Source organism: Glossina fuscipes, unplaced genomic scaffold, assembly GCF_014805625.2.
Source record: "Glossina fuscipes isolate IAEA_lab_2018 unplaced genomic scaffold, Yale_Gfus_2 1, whole genome shotgun sequence".
Lineage (NCBI taxonomy): Eukaryota > Metazoa > Arthropoda > Insecta > Diptera > Glossinidae > Glossina > Glossina fuscipes.
The window spans coordinates 8,649,925-8,671,983 of record NW_023998415.1 but is presented as its reverse complement, the minus strand read 5'-3'; the positions used below and the strand labels follow the sequence as shown (position 1 = coordinate 8,671,983).

Below are 22,059 nucleotides of genomic sequence, written 5' to 3'. Positions count from 1 at the left end.
GTCTTTTTTTTTAATTTGAATTTGTATAATTTAAAGAAAAGTATATTTTTAAATTTTTTAAAATAATTTTTATATGTGAAATAAATCTTTTTTATTTTTTCACCTACCTTTTTTAAGTTTTTGGATTATTTGTTTTCTTACACATAAAAATTGTTGTTTACATCAATGGTTCCGAACATATTTTCATTGAGATGCGACGTTGCCATTTCTTTGTATTTTCCCCCAAAGTCATTTCAAGCTTAGCAGTTAAGCAGAATCCTTTGTGAACAGGCTTCTCCATGCATTTGGCAACTATTTCAGTCATTTCTACGCTTTCATGCAAGATTAAAGTCTGTGAACATAACTTAGAAACAAATTTGTGCTTAAATGAATATCTAGTTGAAAATGTCGAATGCTAAAGTTCCATTGGAATGGAAGAGGCGTGTTAAAAAAGAATACATAAAGATACGTCAACAAAAACGTTACAAAAGGGCCGATGAAATAAAAGAGGCATGGATCAAAAATTGGTAAGTTTTTCCAAGCAAATCGTTTAGAAAATTTCCTATTAAAAATTTTCCGAAGGGATGAACATAATTACAATGTTCAAGATTTGTATTGCGAGCCCAAGATTTGGCAGGCTCAACCTTATGAGCCACCACACGTTGATTGTGTAAAGCGTGCCGAAGTGATCATGTTTAATGGTATTAGTAATCAGCAAATACCGATTTGTATAATTAATGCTGTCACACCAATACCGACAATGTACACTTGGGCTCCCACTCAACAAAATTTCATGGTTGAGGATGAAACTGTTTTACATAATATTCCTTATATGGGTGACGAGGTTTTAGACAAAGATGGAAAGTTTATTGAAGAATTGATCAAAAACTATGACGGGAAAGTTCATGGTGATAAAGATCCTTCATTTATGGATGATAGCATATTTGTTGAATTGGTGCATGCCTTAATGCGTAATTATGCAAAAGAGATAGAAGAGCTGACAGGCATTACCATAAAAGTGGCTGATCTGTTTAAAGATGATATAATTAAGGAAAAGACTGATGACAAAGTCAAAAAGCATGAGGATGTAAAGTCTAAAGAAGAAGAGAAAGAGAAAAAGGAAAAATCAAAAACGGAAAATAAGATGCCAGAAAGGCAAGCTGGAGTTAATAAAGCAGAAAAGACAGAAAATGAGGAAAATGAAGATGAACATAAAGAAGTTAAGGAAAATGATAAGGCAGATAAGGGAATTTCCACGGAAAGAGGGCAGTTAGAAGTGGATAAGGATAGTAAAAATGATGCTAAACAAGAAATATGTAAAACAGAGTTGTTTAACGAAAAGCTACCTTTCCCGCCGCCCATTATATTTCAAGCTATAAGCTCCAATTTTCCTGACAAAGGAACACCACAAGAATTAAAAGAAAAGTTAGTAATGTTGAATGAACTTTGCAGAATATTTTAAATTCTTTTGTTAAACGTAACACTTAGATATATAGAATTAACTGAGCATCAAGACCCTGAGCGTCCCCAAGAATGTACGCCTAACATTGATGGTGAAAAAGCTGAAAGTGTGTCGCGTGAACGCACTTTGCATTCATTTCACACGCTTTTCTGTCGGCGTTGCTTTAAATATGACTGCTTCTTACATCGTAAGTATATCAAAAATATCTAAAATTAATATTATTTGGTTATCTATATATTAAATACTTTTTTTTTTTTTTTATAATTTTTGGTTTAAATTTGTTTATGCTAAAATAACGTATTATTGTAAAAAAAAAATGCCAATTTGATATTTAGGCCATCCAACTCACGGTGAGTTGTAGCTGTTGTTTTTCTTTATATTTTATAATCATGCGAAAACCAGTGAATGTTGCTACATTAAAACCTTTCATTTCAATTGATGTTTTCATCTCGACAAGCCACAACAATCACCATAACACTAGGCATTCTTTGGAAAGATCAGCCTGAAGTATTTGTAACCATTATTCATATTTGATTTTTCTACATATCCACCACCGGAAAATAAAGATTCTAAAGGTTCCAGTAAAGCATTAGCTTATTTAAACATTTTGTTTTTTCTGTCTGTATATACCAGATTCTCAAAGGGCATAAATTTATGTAGAGGATTGCAGTTCTATCCATATAAATTTTCAAAATAAGATATTACTTGGGAAGTAGTTGAAAAGCTGGGTCACAACATGTCGGTATACCGAATTTCATTAAAATATCTCAAATATTGAGACGTTTAGGTTGAACACAAGACAGCAAGACGGATAAGCGGACAAGCAAGCTTATATCAATTGAGAAAATGTTTCCAAATCAGAAAGTTTAAGAAATGGTAGCTCCATCGCAAGACCTTCTTTGTACCATAAATCGTGCAGAATATAAAAAAAGGAAATTGTAATATGTTTATCAAAATGATAAAAAAATTATGTAGATGTAGCTGAAATAATTTAATAATTTCAGAGTGAAAATTACGCCAAACGATTGTAAGGTGATGGATATCATAAGATTCGTCAAACGACGAATGTAGCTTAATTGTTTTATTTTATAATTTCCATAAGTGCTTTCCATTATTAATTTTTCTATAATTTTCCAAATTTCATATACATAAAAAAAAAAAAAAAAAAAAAAAAAACTAAAATATCTTGGTTAATTACCTCTATAAATAAATAAATTGGCATCAAAACAATTTCTTTTGCTTGGCATTATTGAACATTTTGTGAGATTTAATATATATATATATATATATATATTTTTTTTTTTTTTGTTTGTTTTTAAACATTCATTAATATCAAAAATCAAATAAAATCGATGTTAACAAAATTCCAAAACGTTTTTCTTTTTTATTTTTTCTTTTTTTTTAATTTTATTTTATACCAAATAATCATATCGTCATAACATTTTGTTTTATTGCAAATATTTTGTACATTTATTTAATGAAATACTAATTTTACTTACCTATATATTAGGCTTGCAAGTTGGTCACGCTGGTCCTAACTTACAAAAACGTCGTTTTCCAGAATTGAAGCCATTTACCGAACCTTGCAGTAATAATTGTTATATGCTTTTGGTAGGTGAAACGTTATTTTTCGCATTACAAACAAAAATTGTACGATTTTTATCTTTACAGGATGGTATGAAAGAAAAATTGGCAGCAGATAATAAAACACCACCGATAGATTCGTGCAACGAGGCCAGTTCAGAGGATAGTAATGACAGTAATAGCCAATTTAGCAACAAAGAATTCAATCATGAACAAACTAAGGAAAATGTTACGGTCACCAGTGCAGAGTCAGCGGAAATTAATTCCATAATGGGTAAGCAACGCGAAGCACATTTAAATTAAGAATAAGAATGCATAGAAGCTGTGGTTGTTGTCGTTCAGCTATTATTTCCTAACAAACAAATGTGAAAAAGTAGCGAAAATGTGTTTCGTCACAAACGTAACCAAAAGCAAGCTTCGCATCACAAACATACATGCACGTGTGGAGTGTATTTACGAATATTGAATGTTAAGTTGAATACCGTAGGTAGGCTCTTCCATAAGTAAAGAGTAACGTAGCAAAATTCATCAGGGAACAAGATAATTTAGATTTGAAGACGTACTCTTTGAATGGACGAATAAATGGATAAAAGAAGATGATAAAATCGATCCTGTTAGCGAGATTTAGCAAAAATGTTTTACAAGTCAACGAATACAAAACCTGTCTCTGAATGATTCGTGGTACTAGGCTTAAATGTTTCGTAGTCACTGCGAATGGTTTGAAAGACTATTAGAGCTCAGTAATTTTCAGATTACATAACAACCAAGTGATTTTGACCATTTTTCTTTTTGTGACGGTTTTGATTAACTGGCAATTATTTATGTTAACGTAACTTTTGTAAAATTATGTGCATCATGAAAAGCCATATTTTGATCATATTTTGGATTATACGAGTTTAAAGGAGAAATGTTTATCCTTCTGCTTTTAGTTGAACAAGTCGAAAGCTTACGATTTTCTTTGAAAAGAAAGCACGCAGTTTGTCTTCAAAACAAAAAATGTTCAAAAACGTGTAAATTGCTAGCAGATAGTTAAAGAAAGTAATTGATAATAATATATAGCTCGGGGCCACGAGCTTTTTGCGCATATGACTAAATCGTACTTGTAAGTTTTTCAGCAAATATTAAAACTCTTTTACTTTCTTTTCATGATTTCATTTCCAATATTAGCCGGCATGATGAATACTACTAATGCAAAATGTGATTGGACCGGAGCAGATCAGTCTTTGTTTCGTACTTTGCATAAAGTGTTTTTAAAAAATTATTGCGCCATTGCTCAAACTATGCTAACTAAAACGTGCCAACAGGTTTGTTCAAGTTGACGTGAAACCAATCAAACAACAAATCATTTTATTGAATCTCTTTCTCTTAGGTTTATGAATTTGCTCAAAAAGAAGCTGCCGAATTTAGTATTGAAGAGCTACGTCAAGATTACACACCACCACGTAAGAAGAAAAAAAAGCAACGGTTATGGTCTTTGCACTGTCGTAAGATTCAATTGAAAAAAGACTCCTCCTCGAATCATGTGTACAATTATACGCCCTGTGATCATCAGGGGCCGTGTGATATGAATTGTTCGTGCATTCAAACGCAAAATTTCTGTGAGAAATTTTGTAACTGCAGCAGCGATTGTCAGAATCGTTTCCCAGGTTGCCGTTGCAAGGCTCAGTGTAATACGAAACAATGCCCCTGCTATCTGGCCGTGCGTGAATGTGATCCAGATTTGTGTCAGGCATGTGGTGCTGATCAATTTAAATTGACGAAAATCACTTGTAAAAATGTTTGCGTGCAAAGAGGTCTACGTGAGTGAACTTTAATCGAATTGCAGAGAATTTAAAAATCTTTTTCCTTCTCTTTCTCTGTTATGATTGAATTTCAGATAAACATTTGTTAATGGCGCCTTCGGATGTGGCCGGTTGGGGTATATTTTTAAAGGAAGGCGCTCAAAAGAACGAATTCATATCTGAATATTGCGGTGAGATTATATCGCAAGATGAGGCTGATCGTCGTGGCAAAGTTTACGACAAGTATATGTGTTCATTTTTATTCAATTTGAATAACGACTTTGTGGTGGATGCGACACGCAAAGGCAATAAAATACGATTCGCCAATCATTCCATTAATCCTAATTGCTATGCCAAAGTTATGATGGTTACTGGCGATCATCGCATCGGGATATTTGCCAAACGCGCTATACAACCTGGCGAAGAACTGTTTTTCGATTACAGATATGGGCCCACCGAGCAATTGAAATTTGTTGGCATAGAACGCGAAATGGAAATTGTTTAATTTTTATTAAATTGTTCACTCTTATACAGTTTGTTTCTCATTTTGAACGTGAAATAGAAATTATTGAATTTTTATTTAGTGCTTGTTTCTATACACTCTTGGCTACATTTGCTATTATAGGCTTAGGACGAGATTTGAATATTAACTTTTTCGTGCACACTGCTCTCACTGTGTATTCAGTTCGTTGTTTAGATTTATTCTCCAAAGCTACTGTATTGTCTAGCAAAGTACGTTCTACTGTATCATTTAATGCGCTTATATTGATGTCCTGAGACTGAGTTAGCAAATGTTGACCATCATTAGTTATAGATTTCTCCAGTACCGCAAATGGTTTATCCAATTTTTGTTCTCTACCTTGTAAGATATGGTGACCAATTATAAGAATCTGGATTATTAAAAAAAAAAAAAATTTTTTAATTTTCTTTTATTTAACAAAATATTTAGTTTGTTTAAATCATCATACCGGTTGACCATATTTATTGTAGTGAAGATCGCCTATGTATTGATTGTGCACATCCTCATTGGAGCGTACTTTTAAATCCCCTTGCAATTCAATAATAGCCCATTCTTTCAAGGCACCGTTAGAAGGCCTAATAAGAGAAAGAATGTTAAATAAAATTTTGGAACGTTTTTAGACATAATTGCTCGCACTGTCCTATTAATAATAATACCTAAACCTATTCAGGCAAATTCTTATACTGTAAGAAAAAAGTTTTGAAAAACTGGCGCTATAAGTCATATATGCACCGACTATGAAAGTGCTTCAGCAACTGTAAAGGAAATTCCCCTAGCCTTTCACAAAAGCTATCAATCTATTAAGAAAACGATTTTATATTAGTCCCTAATTTTGCTTTATATCGAGTGATGATTAACTTACAGTATTTTAAGCATTTTTTCCCCACACGTTCATAGATATTTTACAAAAAGTCTTTGAAAGCTACATTTATCTTGGAATGAATCCTTGTTGCGATTGATCTCAACTAAATTGTTGTTAATTGAGTGCATGCCTGTATGCTAATGGATTTTTAATGGGCCTAACAAATGTTCGAGACCACCTTTAAATTAGCATTCGTCATAGATTACATAACGAAATTCCTGGTATTGCTAAGTTTCATCCAATACGAATGCATTTATAACTAACTGTAAGAAGAATGTAAATAAGGCAAAGTTTCCCTTCTTCATCTCAATTTTTGGAGACATCAACTCGATTTAGAATCGTACAAGTACACGTTTTATAAAAAAAAATTTTTAAATTCTTTTTTATTCAATTCAACCGTTGCAATAACAAAAAAGGTAAATTTAAACTCCTCTAAATTTCTTAAACAAGGGATGAATATTTCCGACATGCTTGCGGCGTTGTTCATAATAAATGGCATCGTCGCCGCCCGACATGGAACTTAGGCCGCCGGCTCTCTTTGTGGCTGCTGAGACATTTGGACGGTAACCTGGTTCACCGGGCACTTTTTCATCTTCGCAATCCAAATCTGAAGCGGACAATACTTGTTGCAATAATTGCGATTGTTCTTCACGATTTTTATAAAACAAATCCGGGTCGTTATTCATATCATTAAGATGTGTAATCACTTTGTAACAATAGCCTTGATTTACCAGGAAGCGTTGACGTTTACGCGAATAACTCATTTCCATAGTGTCCTGAGAAACGAGAGTATAAAAGAAAGCGTTATATTCTTCAGCTATTGCTCCCTTCTTCGCACGCAAAATACGTCCTAAACGTTGGGCCTCTTGACGTCGTGATCCGCCATGGGAGGAAATTTGTATCAAAACGTTAGCTTCAGGTAAATCGAAACTAGTATCTGCCACCTTCGATACAAAAATTGTGTTCACTTTTTGATTGAATTTGAAATTTTGCAAAATTTGTATGCGTTCATTCTGAGATGTCGGACCATAGATGAAAGGCTTATTCATTTTGATAGCATAGTGCTTTAAGGCGAATACATTATCTGAGAAAACTATAGTTTTATCACCTCTTTGCTCGTGATATTTAATGAGGAACTGACAACTGCGGAATTTTGAAGGATTCATTACATAAAGTAACATCTTTTTAGACGTTTTGGCTGTTAGATATTCGCGATAAAATTCGGGAGACATAGGACACCAGACCTCGGCACACTGAACTCTTGCAATATAACCTCTCTTCTGCAATTCTAACCAATTGGCTTCGTACAGTTTAGGACCAATTAAGAAATTTAAATCCGCTATTTTGTCATCTTCGCGTAGAAGGGTGGCCGTTAAACCCAGCTTGCAATGAGATTGCACAATGGTTAAAACACGACGAAACATTTTAGCAGGTATGGTATGAACTTCATCCAGAACCATTATACCCCATTCTTGCTGTTGCAGCCAACGCATTGTTTGCTCTGCTTCGTAGGAACGTTTTTGTGTATGTGTTATCATAGAATAGGTAGTAACCAGAATTCCACAGCCCATCGGCTTATCTTTAGCTTCTGAAGTGAAACGACAAATCATACTATCATCAGCAGTAGACCACATTTTAAATTGTTGCTTCCATTGCTCGACGGAGACACCGCTGTTACACAAAACTAAAGCACGTTTCCGCACAGTACAGCAGGCTGTCACACCCACCAAGGATTTACCTGAATACATTGAAAAGAATTAATTTTTTTTTTGTTTCGAAAGTTTTATGGTTTTACAAACCGGCACCACATGGCAATACAATAACACCAGATCTTGCGCGTCCATTACCAAACATTTTACGTAAACTCTTTTCTTGGTACGGGCGTAAAACAGCCGCCGGCTTAAGATCAATATTTATGTCAGGATTATGCGTATCATTGCGAAAATCATACTCTGCTAAGAGCGGATGTTCAATTTCAATGCAACGTTTTTGTATAACCTCAATCTTCTCTTGATTAACTTCAAATGATACTGTCTTTAAAATTGCCTCATCGTCATCTTCTTCTTCATTATCGATCTTATCATAGAAATTTGCAATATCTTCAGGTACAGTTGCATTCCCATCTTGGTTAGTAGCGGCCGTTGGAGCGTCGTTTTTGTCATCAGTTGACTTGTCGCTGCCTGGTGGTAATTTTGTTCCAAATTGTGTTATGCCTTTGCCTTCTAATGTTCCTTCAATGAAATTATCGCCCTCTTCTCGTTTCAAACGGCACTGCTGTATAACTGGATCTCTAAGAAGTTTCTGCAATATCTCTGGATAAGGTGATTCAATGAAGTATCTATTATATTTCAATACCAATTTTACTTTCCCGTATGACAAAGTGCATAATTTAATAAATTCTAAAATGCCTTCTGGCACGGTAGTTTTACTCAATCGTCTTAGATATTCTATGATATCATGCGTTTGTAAACCTACTGATACCGCGGCGTATAAACTGTATGCTGTTAATTTGTATTCGTGAATATGCTCGGGCCGGCAAACCGGTTCCGATATAGCAATTAACAAATCATGAGCATGTTTATATATTGGTGAAAAGGACTCCAAGAAAATGTGACCATTTGGCGCAACCCAAAGCGGTCGATTGTAATGATCCGTTTTCAATTCCATTTGCGAACGATAGTCCTTGGCACCATATTCATCGGTCATGATGCCGTCATCGTTACTTTCAGCATTCTTTGAGGCTGCTGCTGGGACACCGTCCGATTCGCCAACGTCCAGAGAATCATTGTCATCCGCCAATTGCGTGAATGCTTCATCTTCACCACGACGCTTTTTGCCTTCATTATAATTGAAATAACCATAATTAAGATGTTTATTACGTTGTTTATCGCTATTTCACTACTTACTAAATTTATCACCAGGAAATTTCTCTTTTTTGGATTTCTTAGGTGGACCCATTATATTTTTGAGTTAATTTTTTCTTGGTTGTTGGGTTAAGATGGACGAAGCCAATAAACTTGTGGCTTATATGTCCAGATAATAAACAGTAATTATTATAAGCAAGAAATGTATACAAAACACAACAACAACAAAAAATACGGCCGTGATAGCTAAAGCCAATTTTTCCTTTTGTTTTTTTTTGTTTAACAAAATTTCACCGTTATGCATATGCTGCTCATGCTACTCAAGGCGAGTGTAAAGCAAAACTAAAAGAACCGCAAACGACGGCGAATTATTCTCAATTGTAAACAAATTCACACGGGCTCATTGAATTACTCTCAGATGCAGGCAATTTGGGACGGGCTCTTTGAATTACTCTCAGATATGTTAAGTGTAATTATGGATTGTTGAGTTGTTGAAAATGTAGTAAAAAAAGTGTTGCAAACTTTAGCTGAAAACAAAAAGGGAATGTTATAGAGATAAACTATGTTTGAACAAGAAAAATTTATTTTATATAATTATATAAAAATAAAATATATTTTATTTAATTTTCTTTTGTTTTTTTATGTTGAATCATATTTTATGTCTATAACATTCCTCTTTTGTCCTTCTTTTTATATTATTTTTGGGTTCTATTTGACCAGCGATTTGTAAACTCGATTTACCAAGTATGACAGCTGTTTACTGATCGAAAAGTTTCATTCTGATATCAGTCAAGAAGTATAAAAGTTCAACTTTACTTTCTCCGATTTATATTTAATTTTAGATTTTGTCTTCTTCTTCATATTCTACTCACTATTTGCAATATTTCAACAACATTAAATTCAAACAGAAATCGCATATGTTTTTATTGAGATTATATTTATGATTTTATTGCATATCCCAAGATAGTTGCTTATTCTCTAAAGGTGTACAATACATGCAAAATTCTTGATAATTGTATACGCTCATTTTCTAAAGGCGTACAATACATGCAAAATTCTTGATAATTGTATACGCTAATTCTCTAAAGGCATTAATTATTCTATTTCAACATTAAAGTGGACAAATGCATATCGTCAGATCTATTGAAAAAATAGAGACTAACAGTTCTCATTATCTATATTTGGTAATACACAAAATTTTTGACATTTTTTTTTATTCATAGTTCTATTTAAAAAATTGTTATAATACAAAAATAGAGTACGAATGCTTGTAGCAAATTTTTCAGGTGAGCTTTATTTCGTGCTTAAAGAATTATTCGAACTATTCTACTAAGAATGCATGAAACACCATTCGGTTCGATTTCATTAGTTAAACGCATTATTCCTTAACGATGCAGGCGAGTTTTCGCGCGAATTTTCTATCTATAATTAAATACTAAAAAAAAGGCAAATGTACTTACGTTTGAATTAAAATCGGCATTTTTGCGAAAGTAATGGAAGTCTACAATTTATTAATCCACGTTTTTAATAAAAAATTAATTGCTGCTTATAAGTTTAGCGTTTTCTTTCTCGAGTGTTAGTAACTAGTTGACAGAGAGCAGCTGATTATGAAACGATAATGTTGCCATTGTTTAGGACCAAGTTTTTATTTGTAAGCAATTGGTTGCATGCGTTTTTAAATTTTTAGCAAAATTTTCTTTATAAATTGGCAAATATGTTGAGTACACGGTTATTAACTAAATTTAGTGGTTTCAAGAGCCTTCTAAAACCTGCAGTAAGTGCCCATAAATTCTCCTTCCGATATATTGGTGAAGAAATATTTTGTTTGCTTCTTATATAAACATTTATAGGGCAATCTAAAAAAAAATATTGCTTCTGTTACCTCTAATAACTATACGCAAAAAGAAGTTGTATATTTTTTAAAGATATTTTCAGTTGATAGAATAGAGAAAAGCCTAAATATATCAATGCCATATACGTCGATTGAACGCAATTTTAAGCCTTTAACGACTTTACACTTAGAACGATGCCAGTATTGCTCAACAACTGCCGGTGTCGCTAGCAAAACCGATGAAGCTGACGGTAATATATTGAAAAGAGTATTAAATAAAGTTGGATTAGGGCCGAATCTCAAGACAGTAAGTGAAAAATTTCTGCATTAATATTTAAAAGGCTTTAGATGTATGTTTATTGCTTCTAGCGTTTAAGAGTCTCTAGCCACTTGTTGTATGAGAGTGTCGCCGATAAAACAAACTATTTAACTTTCTTTCAAGAATTTGACATGCCAAATACTTTTAATTCATGGTTCTTAGTTACTGAATTACACGTGTGGATGTTGCTACTGAGAGCTATGGCCGAAGGCTCAGAATCTGGGGAAGACGGGCGTTTCATGCGTAACTGTATAGTTGAGGCCATGTGGGGAGATGTAAATACCAGAGCAAAAAAATTAGGGGTAACATTTATTTAATAAAAAATTCTACGGAAATTAATTAACTTTATTTTTACTAAGTCTATTAGCTCTTCACGTATTCGCCAACAAATTGAAGAACTTTCGGAGCAATTTCAAGCCGCTTTAATTGCTTACGATGAAGGCATTATGTCCGAGGATCGTGTTTTGGCAACAGCTCTATGGCGTCGTTTCTTTGTCATGAACTGTGAAGATTATAATAAAATAGAACGCCTGGTCAAATACGTAAGAATTCAAGTGCTTATGTTAGATCAGCTGTCACGTGAAGAGTTTCTTATAAAGCCAAAAGTACACTGGAAGAGCTTGGATCAAATATAATTTAACATAAACTAAATCTTTCTAATGTTGTTTTTACTAATGTTAAACTAATAATAAATATTGGAAATTAGACAAATACAACATACCGTTGTGTTTCTGTATGTGCTACAGGCATAAATCATCAATATCTTCTTGATTTAAAATTCTGAGTTGACATTTGCACAGAAACGCAGTTATTCTCCTTTCTACCCGATTACGGGTTTCTCCTTCAAAACCGAATAATAGAGCTTCTATTTTTTTCAAGTTACTTGGAGATATTGTCGAAGAATCAGGTCCCATAACTTCCTCCGCTAGTTCCTCGATTAAACCATAATCAGAATCTTCGGTATATGACTCGTTTACTGGGTTATCTTCTCCTCCGATATGTTGCGTTATATTTTGAACACTATGGTCTTCGATGTCTGAAATTTTATCCATGTTCTCGCCGCTGTCGTCAGCTTTCCAATCATCCTGCATCTGTTGCAGTTGTTCTTGCTTACGTTTACTTAAGCGTGGCTTTTTTGGTTTATTATATTGTAAGGTATTCTCCAAAAAACGCAAGCGTTCTAAATAAGGCCAACTAGATCCACGTATTTTACCACTTTTGGGGCAAAGCTCAGTACAATGCCGTAATTCTTTTTGGAATTGCCCTCTTAGATTATTCCAACGTGATAAACAGAACTTTACTTTTTTTTAAGGAAGCATATATAAAGCATTTACGTTTTGGCCCTGGAAATGATTACTTACCCTCTTGACCCATTTCTAAGGCAATCTGTTGCCATATATTATTTTTTGTTTTCATGATTTCAAACGAAGACATACCCGGTATTTGGCGCATATATAGAACAGGATTCGGCTGCACCAGATCAATTAATTTAAAATCGAAAGGACGGTTCTTCTTATGACTGGTTTTAGTCATTTCTTTTATTTTGAATTTGCTTATTACTTAATTTTAACAATACTAGTAAACTTCCATTCCTATCGAAAACAAAACAACTTATGATTTTTATAATAGCGATGGCAAACTATAAAAAATCGGAATCATTTGCTGTGAAGAGTAGAAATAATGAGAATTAATAAAGTTGCCATTTCGCTTTATAAAAATCGAAGGGAAAGAGAATTTCAAATTTCTATCTACATTTTTGCGATTTTTAAAGTATCGAACATATTAGTTGGCTAGAATTATGTAAACCTTTTCTCGAAAAGAGGCAATCAAATAAAATTTATTAGGTATTAAAGTAAGTACAACCGTGCAAGCATTCTAATTGGGACGATTCCTCCTGCTATCTATATGATATATTTCGCCTTTAAAATGACAATTTATTCAAAGGTTTTTGGGTTTTCTTCGAACTATCACACAATCGCTGGAACGCAACATATCATATGGATCTTTGTTAGTTTCTGGTTTCTGGTTTTTGGTGTTCCGGCATTTAATCATAAACTTGGTGTCTGCAACATCGTAACATATATGGACTTCATTCTTGAGCAGGTTACTAAATATTTTTATGATTATGAACAGTATCATGCAATGACATAAAGAGAATATTTTAAAAAATTGAAAGAACGTAACGCAAAAAGTATAAAAAATCAAAAAAAAAATTTGTATTTTATACAAATTTGTGAACAATACCCAAGGATAGGCATGTAAAAGAAATTATTTTTACTAATCCATTATCAATTGATTAACTTCATTAGATTGCAGCGTAAAAGATCGTGGGGTAATCAGGTAGCTATAAGTTAAAGTTCGCTTTTGTGTTTTGCAAACGCCTGCATACAATACATGAAAGCTAAATTTCTGTTATTTGATTATATTCCAGGTCCTTTTTTACTTAAGTTGATGATTTTCATAAACTAACAACCCTGGTTTAGAGCTGAATTGACAGTTTGGAAGTCTTACTAGCTCTTTTGCTTAGGGATACGGAATGTAAGACAAAATAACAAGAACGCTGAGCACAATTATTAAATTTACGATCATTGACAGATGAGAATGTCAAAATATGAATGTAAACTAAAAGTGGTAATCATGTAAGCAAGCAAGGCAATGAATAGTGAAAAGTTTGAATTGCGATAAATTTCTTGGGATCACATCCAATGAATTTAGCTTCTTCGCTAGATCATTCCACAATCGACATAGATTTTGGCACTTAAGGTCGTTCATATTTTCAAACCACTCACAGCGCGATCATGTAAGGGAAAGTACTTTTTTACGGACCGCACTTCTTCAGTGGCTTCTTCCATGCATTACGTTTTGGTGTTGCTTCTTAAATATTCCACATGAATCGCTTATATAGAATTTCCGTTACCGAAGTCTATTCTTTGCATTTTGTGCCGTAAACTTTGAATTGAACACTTTACTGCTCATATTTTCAAGAAATTCCCACAAACCCTTAGCAATTGAATGTAAATTTCTTACAAATCGACTATGATTACGTCAACATTCAAATAAATTCATTATTTTATAGTCTAATAAAAATTCTACATAAATTTCTATTCATTTCATTTTGAATTATTGTTATCGTTTACCATATGTAGCTTGCGTATACAAAACAAATAAACGTCAAAACGACTTTTATTTTTTACGTCTCTCTCAGTTTATTGATGCATTGTAATGGAAAATTGCAGGGGAAATATTGGAAAGCTGGCGACGATGGTACTCGATTAACCGTTTGGCGACGATCAATTGTCTCCTAATGATATGGCGATAATCGCCAACTTGTATGATTATCCACTATATTCAAGCGGACAACACAACGTTTTCATGATGCCTTGTGTACGGCTCACGCCGTATAAAAAAAATTGGTTGCGTCTGAAATGTAGACGATCACGTAGCTTCGTTGCTGCGTTGTGCAGGATCGCAAATTTTTGACAAACTTTTAAAATGTCTGCTTGCGTTGTATTTTGAAGCGATCATTTTCATTTTCTTTAAAAGAACAAATATATTTTTTTCGCTTAATTATTCATTTTTTATTTATTTATTATTGCTTCAAGAATCATTTTTCAAAGACATTTTTCACTGAATTAGTTTTGCATTTCATTAACATTCACGTAAAGTTTTGTAATGTTATGTATGTGTAAGATTTTGCTTCAGCAAACATTCTGTTTCAACTTCACTATTTCAGAATTGTTTGGCACCTCTGTGATCGACTGCACAATGCCTGTTCTTTACATAAAAACACGTGTGCCTTCAAGATTTTGTCGAAAACGTAATGTGCTTTTCATAAAATTTGTAAAATAAAAAGTGGATTAATAATTATTAGAAATGGCTGATCAAGTATTCCATCGGCCAGGGCCGTTGAAACAAACCAATAAGCCCCATAAAACGGGAAGACATCGTTCCAAAGGGGCAATTGATAACGCTATGAAAGGTAAAATCCTTTGAAAATTATTTGAAAATTATAACTTTAATAACTATTGTTATTGATCAGGTAAAATGGCTAAAATGACCATATCGCATAAGCACAGGCAAATACAGCGAAGGGAACAAAGGCGTAATCAAATGAATCAGGTAAGTTTTCGTTTAACCGCAAAAAAGCGAAACCTTATATTTTTGCTTCCAGTTACGCAAAGCCAAACGTGAGGAAGCTTTAGCGACCAAACGTCAATTAGGTGGACAAAACACAGCGCCTTTTTTAGTCTGCATATTGCCTATGCATTTACAAATTGATCCCAAATCAGCTTTAACTATTTTGGGGAATTGTGATGAGGAGGCGTTGGTGGAACGTACGTCTACTGGTGTTACATATGTAAATATTCCGCGTTTCAAGCAACGTTTTGCATTTATTATACCTCCCGTGGGAAGAGGCAATGAGCTAGCTATATTAGATTATTTGAAAGTGTGTGACACTACGTTAATGTTGACTTCGGCAGCAATGGGGGAAAATGAAGTCTTCGACAAATGGGGACACCGTATGTACAATATGATGACCGCTCAAGGTATACCCACACCCATAGCAGCATTAATGGATCTGGAATCGTTAAACCCGAAAGCGCGTATTCCAGCTAAAGCAGCTGCGCAAAAATTTATGTCAAAATTACTGCCTAAGGAGAAAATTTTACAATTGGATACTAACGCCGATGGTAAGGGAAGTTTGTAATTATAATAATTTATCTCACAATTTATTTACTAGGCTTGAATATTTTACGTCGTATTGGTGGACAGAAAAAAAATGTCCTTCATAATCGTAACAATCGCTCACACCTTCTTGGAGATCATGTGGAATTCATAGACAATACAGAATCTTCAGACCAAACGGCTGAGTTAAGAATTACCGGATTCTTACGGGGTCTACCTTTGGACGTTAATGGCTTAGTACATATTGTCGGGTTAGGTGATTTTCAAATGTCAAAAATCGTAGCTACTACGGATCCGTACAAATTTGAAAAACGCCTTGAAAAACATGTCTGCATCGTTGCCAAAGCTGACGCTTCGAAGCAAACTTCTCTGCAAAGTGAGAATATACCTGATCCCATGGATTGCGAGCAAACTTGGCCTACGGAAGAAGAAATTCAAGAAGCCGAAAAAGAAGTCAAAAAAATGAAATTAATTAAACGGGTGCCTAAAGGTTACAGTGAGTATCAAACAGCTTGGATTCCCGATGTCGAATCTATAGAAGAGGAGAGAGAATGTTCTGACGATGATGTAGACGGAGAAATTGAGAGAATGGATAGTGAAGATGACGAATTTATGTCTTGTGATGATAACTCATTCGGCGACGAATCCGAAAAGCCAGATTCGAATACTGAAGAATACGTTGATTCCACTTCTGTATCAGATGCAGCCGTAAACGATGAGAAATATGATTTAGAAATGGATTTTCAAGAAGAACGTGAAACTTTGAATAAAATTAAGGGGGCTAGAGCTGATCATTTGTGGCCGGATGAAATTGACACGCCGTTGGATATACCAGCTTGTACAAGATTTCAGAAATTCAGGGGCTTGGAATCGTTTAGGTTTGAAAAGAAGAAACTATTACTAGCCGTATTACCAGATGTTCATTTAATTTCTTATTCTAGAACTTCGCCGTGGGATCCGAAAGAAAATTTGCCGAGTGACTATGCTCGCATTTATCAATTTCAGAACTTTGATCGTACAAAAAGGCGTATTTTATCGGAAAGTAAAGAAATTAGTGGAGCTATGGTGAGACTGTCTAAGTACTGATTTCTTTAGGGTTAACTATCTATCTTTCTAGCCTGGGTGGTACATTACTATTTACATACGTAATGTTTGCAAGGACAAATGGGAATTATTTAAATCCGGCCGACAGACGGACAATGTAGTTGTGTACGGCCTTTTGCAACATGAACACAAAATGTCGGTTATGAATGTCGTGTTAAAACGTACACCTGACTCGGAAGTCCCCATCAAATCCAAAGAAAGATTAATAATGCAATGCGGCTATCGTAGATTTATTGTTAATCCAATCTTTAGTCAACATACTAATGGGAACAAACATAAGGTAGGCCATCTATCAATCTTCATTTCTTGGAAAATTTGTAACAACAAAATCTGAGTTTAGTTTGAGCGGTATTTCCGACCTCATACAACAATATGTGCCACATTTTACGCCCCCATACAATTTCCTCCAGCACCGATACTGGCTTTCAAAATTAATCCCGATTCAACACTGGCACTCGTGGCGCGTGGTTGTTTATTGTCTTGTAATCCGGATCGCATTATCTTGAAGCGCGTAGCTTTAAGTGGAGTTCCTATGCGTATTAATCGTAAATCAGCTACCATAAGGTATATGTTCTTCAACAAAGAGGATGTAGAATACTTTAAACCAGTTAAACTACGAACAAAATGTGGTCGTGTAGGTCACATTAAAGAATCCTTGGGTACACATGGTCATATGAAATGCGTATTCGACGGGCAATTGCGCTCATATGACACAGTTTTTATGTATCTTTATAAAAGAGTTTATCCTAAATGGACCTATAATGATTGTCTAATAAGTTGCGAAGAGGATAAAAACGAGCAAATGCAGAAATGATTAATTTACTTTAAATTAATGTTTAAAACAGCAACAAATTTTTATTCTTATTAATACTGAAGAGAATTTAAGAAGACGTTAAAACTTTTATAGCTTCCACTTGCTTATGAACGGATTAACGATACTAGCTATTTTCTCAGGTTCATTTAAATGCGCATGATGCGTACCATCCACTTCGCTGTATTGGAAAGTGGGTTCCTGCTTAAGGACATCTAGGACTTCTTTGTGAAGCTTTTTATCCCAGTAAGCACTTTGCGAAGATTTGATGAATAAGTAAGGGCATTTGATACGTTTAGCTAATTCTACATAAATCGATTCAGGAAAGCTAAGGAAAATCCAATTCTTTATGCGATTATCTCTTGAGAAGTAGTATTTGTTAGAATCTCGCTGAGATCGTTTCGTATTACGTTCTAATATAAATTTGCAAGCATCCAAATTTATGGAATTGCGCACACCTTCATGAAAACGTTGCACTAACTGGTCCCACTCGTAAACAGGTGGTTCACTTTTGTCACGCAAATATTTGGCTATTTTCAAACTATGTTCAAAACGTTCTACGGTTTCATGAATTATCTTTGCGGCTGGAGATGTAAAGGGCGTCAAGCAATCTAAGCCAATCATTAGATCAATTTTGTTTGGAAATAAGCCAGCAAAAACAAACGCGTTTTGGGAGCTCAAAGAATGGCCCAGTAAAGATATTTTATCCCACTTGTACTCCTCCATTAGTAACCTAATTAAAACCAATAAATCAATAGAATGATAAAGTGTACCCTCTGGTAACCATGAAGACAAACCATGACCAGGTATATCTATGGCGAGGAATGGTAAATCCGGGGGCAGGTAAGGAGCCAATGTATCAAAGGTGCCAGCATTATCTTGCCATCCATGTAAGCCCACTAAAGGTTTACGATTTTTACACCCATACCATTTACCAGCTAAGTGACCCCAAGGCATTGGTATCTGAATTTCTTCATGCTAGAATGAAAAATATTAAGTAAAGTTTGCCGTTTTTGCTTTTAAAAGACGTCCTGGAACGAATTTAATTTACATTTCGAACGATGTATTTTGAAGAAATTCTTTCCTTCGTCTTCGCATCTATTGAAGATAGAGTACTCTCCGAGCGTCGTAATGTTTTAAATAGAAATACCGGTGGTAAAATTGGTCGGATTGGTTTATAGCTACACATGATGTGTAAGCTTAAAATATAATGATGAAATTATATAATACAAGTCGTTCACAGAATGCTTCATTTGCCATTTAATGTTAAAATGCTGTCAATTTCAAAAATCGTAAAAAAAAAAAAAATTAAATATATGTGCGCATAACATTCGTGAAATTTTCTGTGAGAGCGTGAGAATAACAAATCGAAATAAATCAACGAGATTGTTGAAAATTTATTTGTGTTTGGTAGAAAGACTTTGCTTATATTTCGAAAAGCGAGCAACTTTAAAGCTACATCGAATTGTGTTTCATGCGCTTCGCAATTTTTAAAATAATAAAGAAATTGAATAATATTAAAAAAATAGAAATCGTACTTGCGCGAAAGAGCATCGTTTTCGGACTTTTTATGGCATTGGAACTGCGACTTCTTGGAAATTGGAAATTTCTAATTTGAATGGTTTTAATTGGAATATGCTCATTCTTTATTAGAAAATAAATATCTGCAACCATCACTTCATAAAGATATGGTAACACTGCTTGACATCTCAATTTCCAGCATGATGTTTGACTGGAATTCTGTTTTCTTGTTAACTGTTAACGATAAGGTTTTTTTTGTGTTATACGTGTTATACTCGAGGAATATAAAGTTTTCGGATGTGTGCGTGACGTTTACAAGAAGAAAAGAAGTGATTTCATTAGTCGCAAAAAATTAAAATTCTCAGTGCATAAAATATTCAAAGTGAAAACAGAAGAACAGAAGAACAAAACGCGTTAAACATTCATTGAAGTCGTTATACGTTTTAATCAAAAAGTATAAATGAAGTTGTATTGTAAAGAACGAAAACAATCGTGGAAAAGCAATGAGCAAATAATCTAGAGAAATGCGAAGTAATTAAAAAGAAAAAAAAAAGCGTTCATATATAAAACGGTTAAGGTAAAAGAGTCATTGCACAAGCGGGCTTACTGACACGCATACGTTAGCATTTAGTGGATTTTAGAAGTTTAGAAATAATAAGACCACAATATGCCGTTATTTGGCAAAAAGGATTCCGGCAAGAAAATGAAATCAAAGGACATAAGAGAACTAAATAAAACAGTACCGATCGAAGATAAATATATACTGCATGATACGCTGGGCACTGGGGCTTTTTCTGAAGTCCGCCTAGCGGTGAGTAGAGAAAATCCGGATCATCATTACGCTGTTAAGATAATCGATAAAAAAGCGCTCAAGGGCAAAGAGGAATCACTCGAGAATGAGATACGTGTACTACGAAGATTTAGTGCGAATCAGCAAATTGACGGTGAATTAGAACCGGGCACCAGACTTACACATCCCAATATAGTACAATTGTACGAGACGTTCGAAGATAAATCAAAGATTTATCTTGTAATGGAATTAGTCACTGGTGGTGAGTTGTTCGATAGAATTGTAGAAAAAGGTTCCTATACGGAAAAGGATGCCTCCGATTTAATTAGGCAAATATTGGAGGCAGTTGCTTATATGCATAAAGAGGGCGTTGTCCATAGAGACCTAAAACCGGAGAATTTACTCTTTTACAGTCCCGACGATGATGCCAAGATTATGATTAGCGATTTTGGTCTATCGAAAACTGAGGATTCAGGCACAATGGCTACAGCATGCGGCACACCAGGCTACGTGGCTCCAGAAGTTTTGGCCCAAAAACCTTATGGCAAAGCTGTCGATGTATGGAGTATAGGCGTTATCTCTTATATTCTATTATGCGGCTATCCTCCATTCTACGATGAAAACGATGCCAATCTTTTCGCACAGATACTTAAGGGCGATTTCGAATTTGATTCACCCTATTGGGATGATATCAGTGAATCAGCCAAAGATTTTATACGTCATTTAATGTGTGTAGATGTTAAAAAACGCTACACCTGTGAACAGGCTTTAGCACATCCTTGGATATCTGGCAATGCTGCCGGCAATAAAAACATACATGCTACGGTTTCAGAGCAACTTAAAAAGAATTTTGCCAAATCGCGTTGGAAACAAGCCTACATTGCGGCCACAGTTATACGGCAAATGCAACGCATGGCATTGAGTAGTAGCAATAGCTCCGGTGAGGGCGGAAGTAAAACTAATCTGTTAAAGGATAGCAAACTGAATGTACCATCGGACAGTAGTCAGCGCAGCGATACGGATGAAAGCATTCATGTCGAGAATATTGAAACGACAAAAACGACAACATCGAATGCTGAGATTAAAAACCAAAGAATCTCATCGCCAACCTCTTGTTTAAATGGTAGTGGTCAAGCAAAATAATCAAATAAATACGTAAATGTTTAAAAAAAAAAAAGAAGAAAACAACAACAACCAGACAACTGCGATACCGCACAGAAACTATATAAAAACTGAATTCAAAACAAGAAATAACAAACACATACACAAAATTCGTTATTTGGAAATTGCACAAGAGTTTTTTTTAGGAAGCAAAGAAATAACAAAAAAAAAAAAAAAGGATAGATTCCTTTATAACATCAAAATCAATACATATAAACCTACTCGAATAAAATAAAATCAACAAATTTTTAATTATTAATGAAAAAAAAAGAAAGAAAGAAAAAACCAGATAAAGGATTTGTAAAAAGAGAGGACAAAGCAAGTAACTAAAGTATAAGAGGATCTTAACTTAATTTCAAATATAGTCTTCAAATTTGCATGGAAGAGTTATACACCTTTACCTCGAAATTAAATTATTTTTGTTTAGATGAATGTCGACGGAAATTAATTGCTCTCGCAATAGAAATCGCATTGCATTTCTTTCACGCGTGTCCCATCAGTCGGATCAGTTTGTGTCTTGAGCTGTGACTAGGTACATAATTGTATTTTTTTGTTTCTCTTTTTTCTCTTCCATCTATTATTTGATTATTTTATAATTTATTTGTTACATTATTATTTCATTTATTGTTGTTATATGAAAACTAAGGCAGATTAAAGTTGAAATTTTCATTAAAATTATATGTACATATGTGTACGTGTGTACGTGTGTTTCTCGAATAAAGTAGTTTTAATTAGTTTCTTTAATTTAATAATTTAATTAATCAAATTATTTAACTTTAATACG

At 34.1% G+C, this 22,059-nt stretch overlaps 8 protein-coding genes across 9 annotated transcripts; 4 read left to right on the top strand and 4 right to left on the bottom strand.

Moving 5' to 3' along the window:
- Nucleotides 1-282: 282 nt before the first annotated feature.
- LOC119645251 (histone-lysine N-methyltransferase E(z)) lies at nucleotides 283-5,363 on the top strand. Of its 2 annotated transcripts, XM_038045357.1 has the most exons (9): nucleotides 284-506; nucleotides 562-1,404; nucleotides 1,468-1,628; nucleotides 1,777-1,791; nucleotides 2,952-3,052; nucleotides 3,113-3,299; nucleotides 4,193-4,329; nucleotides 4,395-4,824; nucleotides 4,902-5,361. In XM_038045357.1, the coding sequence occupies exons 1-9, from the start codon at nucleotides 385-387 to the stop codon at nucleotides 5,309-5,311; spliced, it is 2,406 nt and encodes an 801-aa protein (XP_037901285.1). In that variant the 5' UTR covers nucleotides 284-384; the 3' UTR covers nucleotides 5,312-5,361. The 2 variants fall into 2 exon arrangements, with proteins under 2 accessions (XP_037901286.1, XP_037901285.1); XM_038045358.1 differs by lacking the exon at nucleotides 1,777-1,791 and having other exon boundaries at nucleotides 283-506; nucleotides 4,902-5,363.
- Nucleotides 5,364-5,393: 30 nt separating this feature from the next.
- Nucleotides 5,394-10,586, bottom strand: LOC119645255 (chromosome transmission fidelity protein 8 homolog). Its single transcript, XM_038045363.1, has 3 exons — nucleotides 10,513-10,586; nucleotides 5,775-5,901; nucleotides 5,394-5,696 (listed from the first exon to the last, which is right to left on the bottom strand). The coding sequence occupies exons 1-3, from the start codon at nucleotides 10,530-10,532 to the stop codon at nucleotides 5,400-5,402; spliced, it is 444 nt and encodes a 147-aa protein (XP_037901291.1). The 5' UTR covers nucleotides 10,533-10,586; the 3' UTR covers nucleotides 5,394-5,399.
- On the bottom strand, nucleotides 6,563-9,536 carry LOC119645252 (general transcription and DNA repair factor IIH helicase subunit XPB). The gene is made up of 3 exons (XM_038045359.1): nucleotides 9,095-9,536; nucleotides 7,988-9,025; nucleotides 6,563-7,926 (listed from the first exon to the last, which is right to left on the bottom strand). The coding sequence occupies exons 1-3, from the start codon at nucleotides 9,144-9,146 to the stop codon at nucleotides 6,611-6,613; spliced, it is 2,406 nt and encodes an 801-aa protein (XP_037901287.1). The 5' UTR covers nucleotides 9,147-9,536; the 3' UTR covers nucleotides 6,563-6,610.
- A 51-nt stretch (nucleotides 10,587-10,637) lies between the features above and the next one.
- On the top strand, nucleotides 10,638-11,918 carry LOC119645253 (ubiquinol-cytochrome-c reductase complex assembly factor 1). The gene is made up of 4 exons (XM_038045361.1): nucleotides 10,638-10,826; nucleotides 10,978-11,190; nucleotides 11,253-11,504; nucleotides 11,562-11,918. Exons 1-4 carry the CDS (start codon nucleotides 10,767-10,769, stop codon nucleotides 11,835-11,837), a joined length of 801 nt encoding a protein of 266 aa, XP_037901289.1. The 5' UTR covers nucleotides 10,638-10,766; the 3' UTR covers nucleotides 11,838-11,918.
- On the bottom strand, nucleotides 11,733-12,767 carry LOC119645254. The gene is made up of 3 exons (XM_038045362.1): nucleotides 12,564-12,767; nucleotides 11,924-12,502; nucleotides 11,733-11,821 (listed from the first exon to the last, which is right to left on the bottom strand). Exons 1-2 carry the CDS (start codon nucleotides 12,733-12,735, stop codon nucleotides 11,943-11,945), a joined length of 732 nt encoding a protein of 243 aa, XP_037901290.1. The 5' UTR covers nucleotides 12,736-12,767; the 3' UTR covers nucleotides 11,733-11,821; nucleotides 11,924-11,942.
- Nucleotides 12,768-14,958: 2,191 nt separating this feature from the next.
- Nucleotides 14,959-17,866, top strand: LOC119645297 (pre-rRNA-processing protein TSR1 homolog). Its single transcript, XM_038045433.1, has 7 exons — nucleotides 14,959-15,181; nucleotides 15,242-15,321; nucleotides 15,374-15,893; nucleotides 15,944-16,766; nucleotides 16,830-16,953; nucleotides 17,006-17,272; nucleotides 17,333-17,866. The coding sequence occupies exons 1-7, from the start codon at nucleotides 15,076-15,078 to the stop codon at nucleotides 17,804-17,806; spliced, it is 2,394 nt and encodes a 797-aa protein (XP_037901361.1). The 5' UTR covers nucleotides 14,959-15,075; the 3' UTR covers nucleotides 17,807-17,866.
- Nucleotides 17,822-19,070, bottom strand: LOC119645299 (probable serine hydrolase). The gene is made up of 2 exons (XM_038045435.1): nucleotides 18,855-19,070; nucleotides 17,822-18,781 (listed from the first exon to the last, which is right to left on the bottom strand). Exons 1-2 carry the CDS (start codon nucleotides 18,990-18,992, stop codon nucleotides 17,894-17,896), a joined length of 1,026 nt encoding a protein of 341 aa, XP_037901363.1. The 5' UTR covers nucleotides 18,993-19,070; the 3' UTR covers nucleotides 17,822-17,893.
- A 539-nt stretch (nucleotides 19,071-19,609) lies between these two features.
- On the top strand, nucleotides 19,610-21,549 carry LOC119645298 (calcium/calmodulin-dependent protein kinase type 1). Its single transcript, XM_038045434.1, has one exon. It carries the CDS (start codon nucleotides 19,992-19,994, stop codon nucleotides 21,255-21,257), a length of 1,266 nt encoding a protein of 421 aa, XP_037901362.1. The 5' UTR covers nucleotides 19,610-19,991; the 3' UTR covers nucleotides 21,258-21,549.
- The last annotated feature ends 510 nt before the right edge of the window (nucleotides 21,550-22,059 follow it).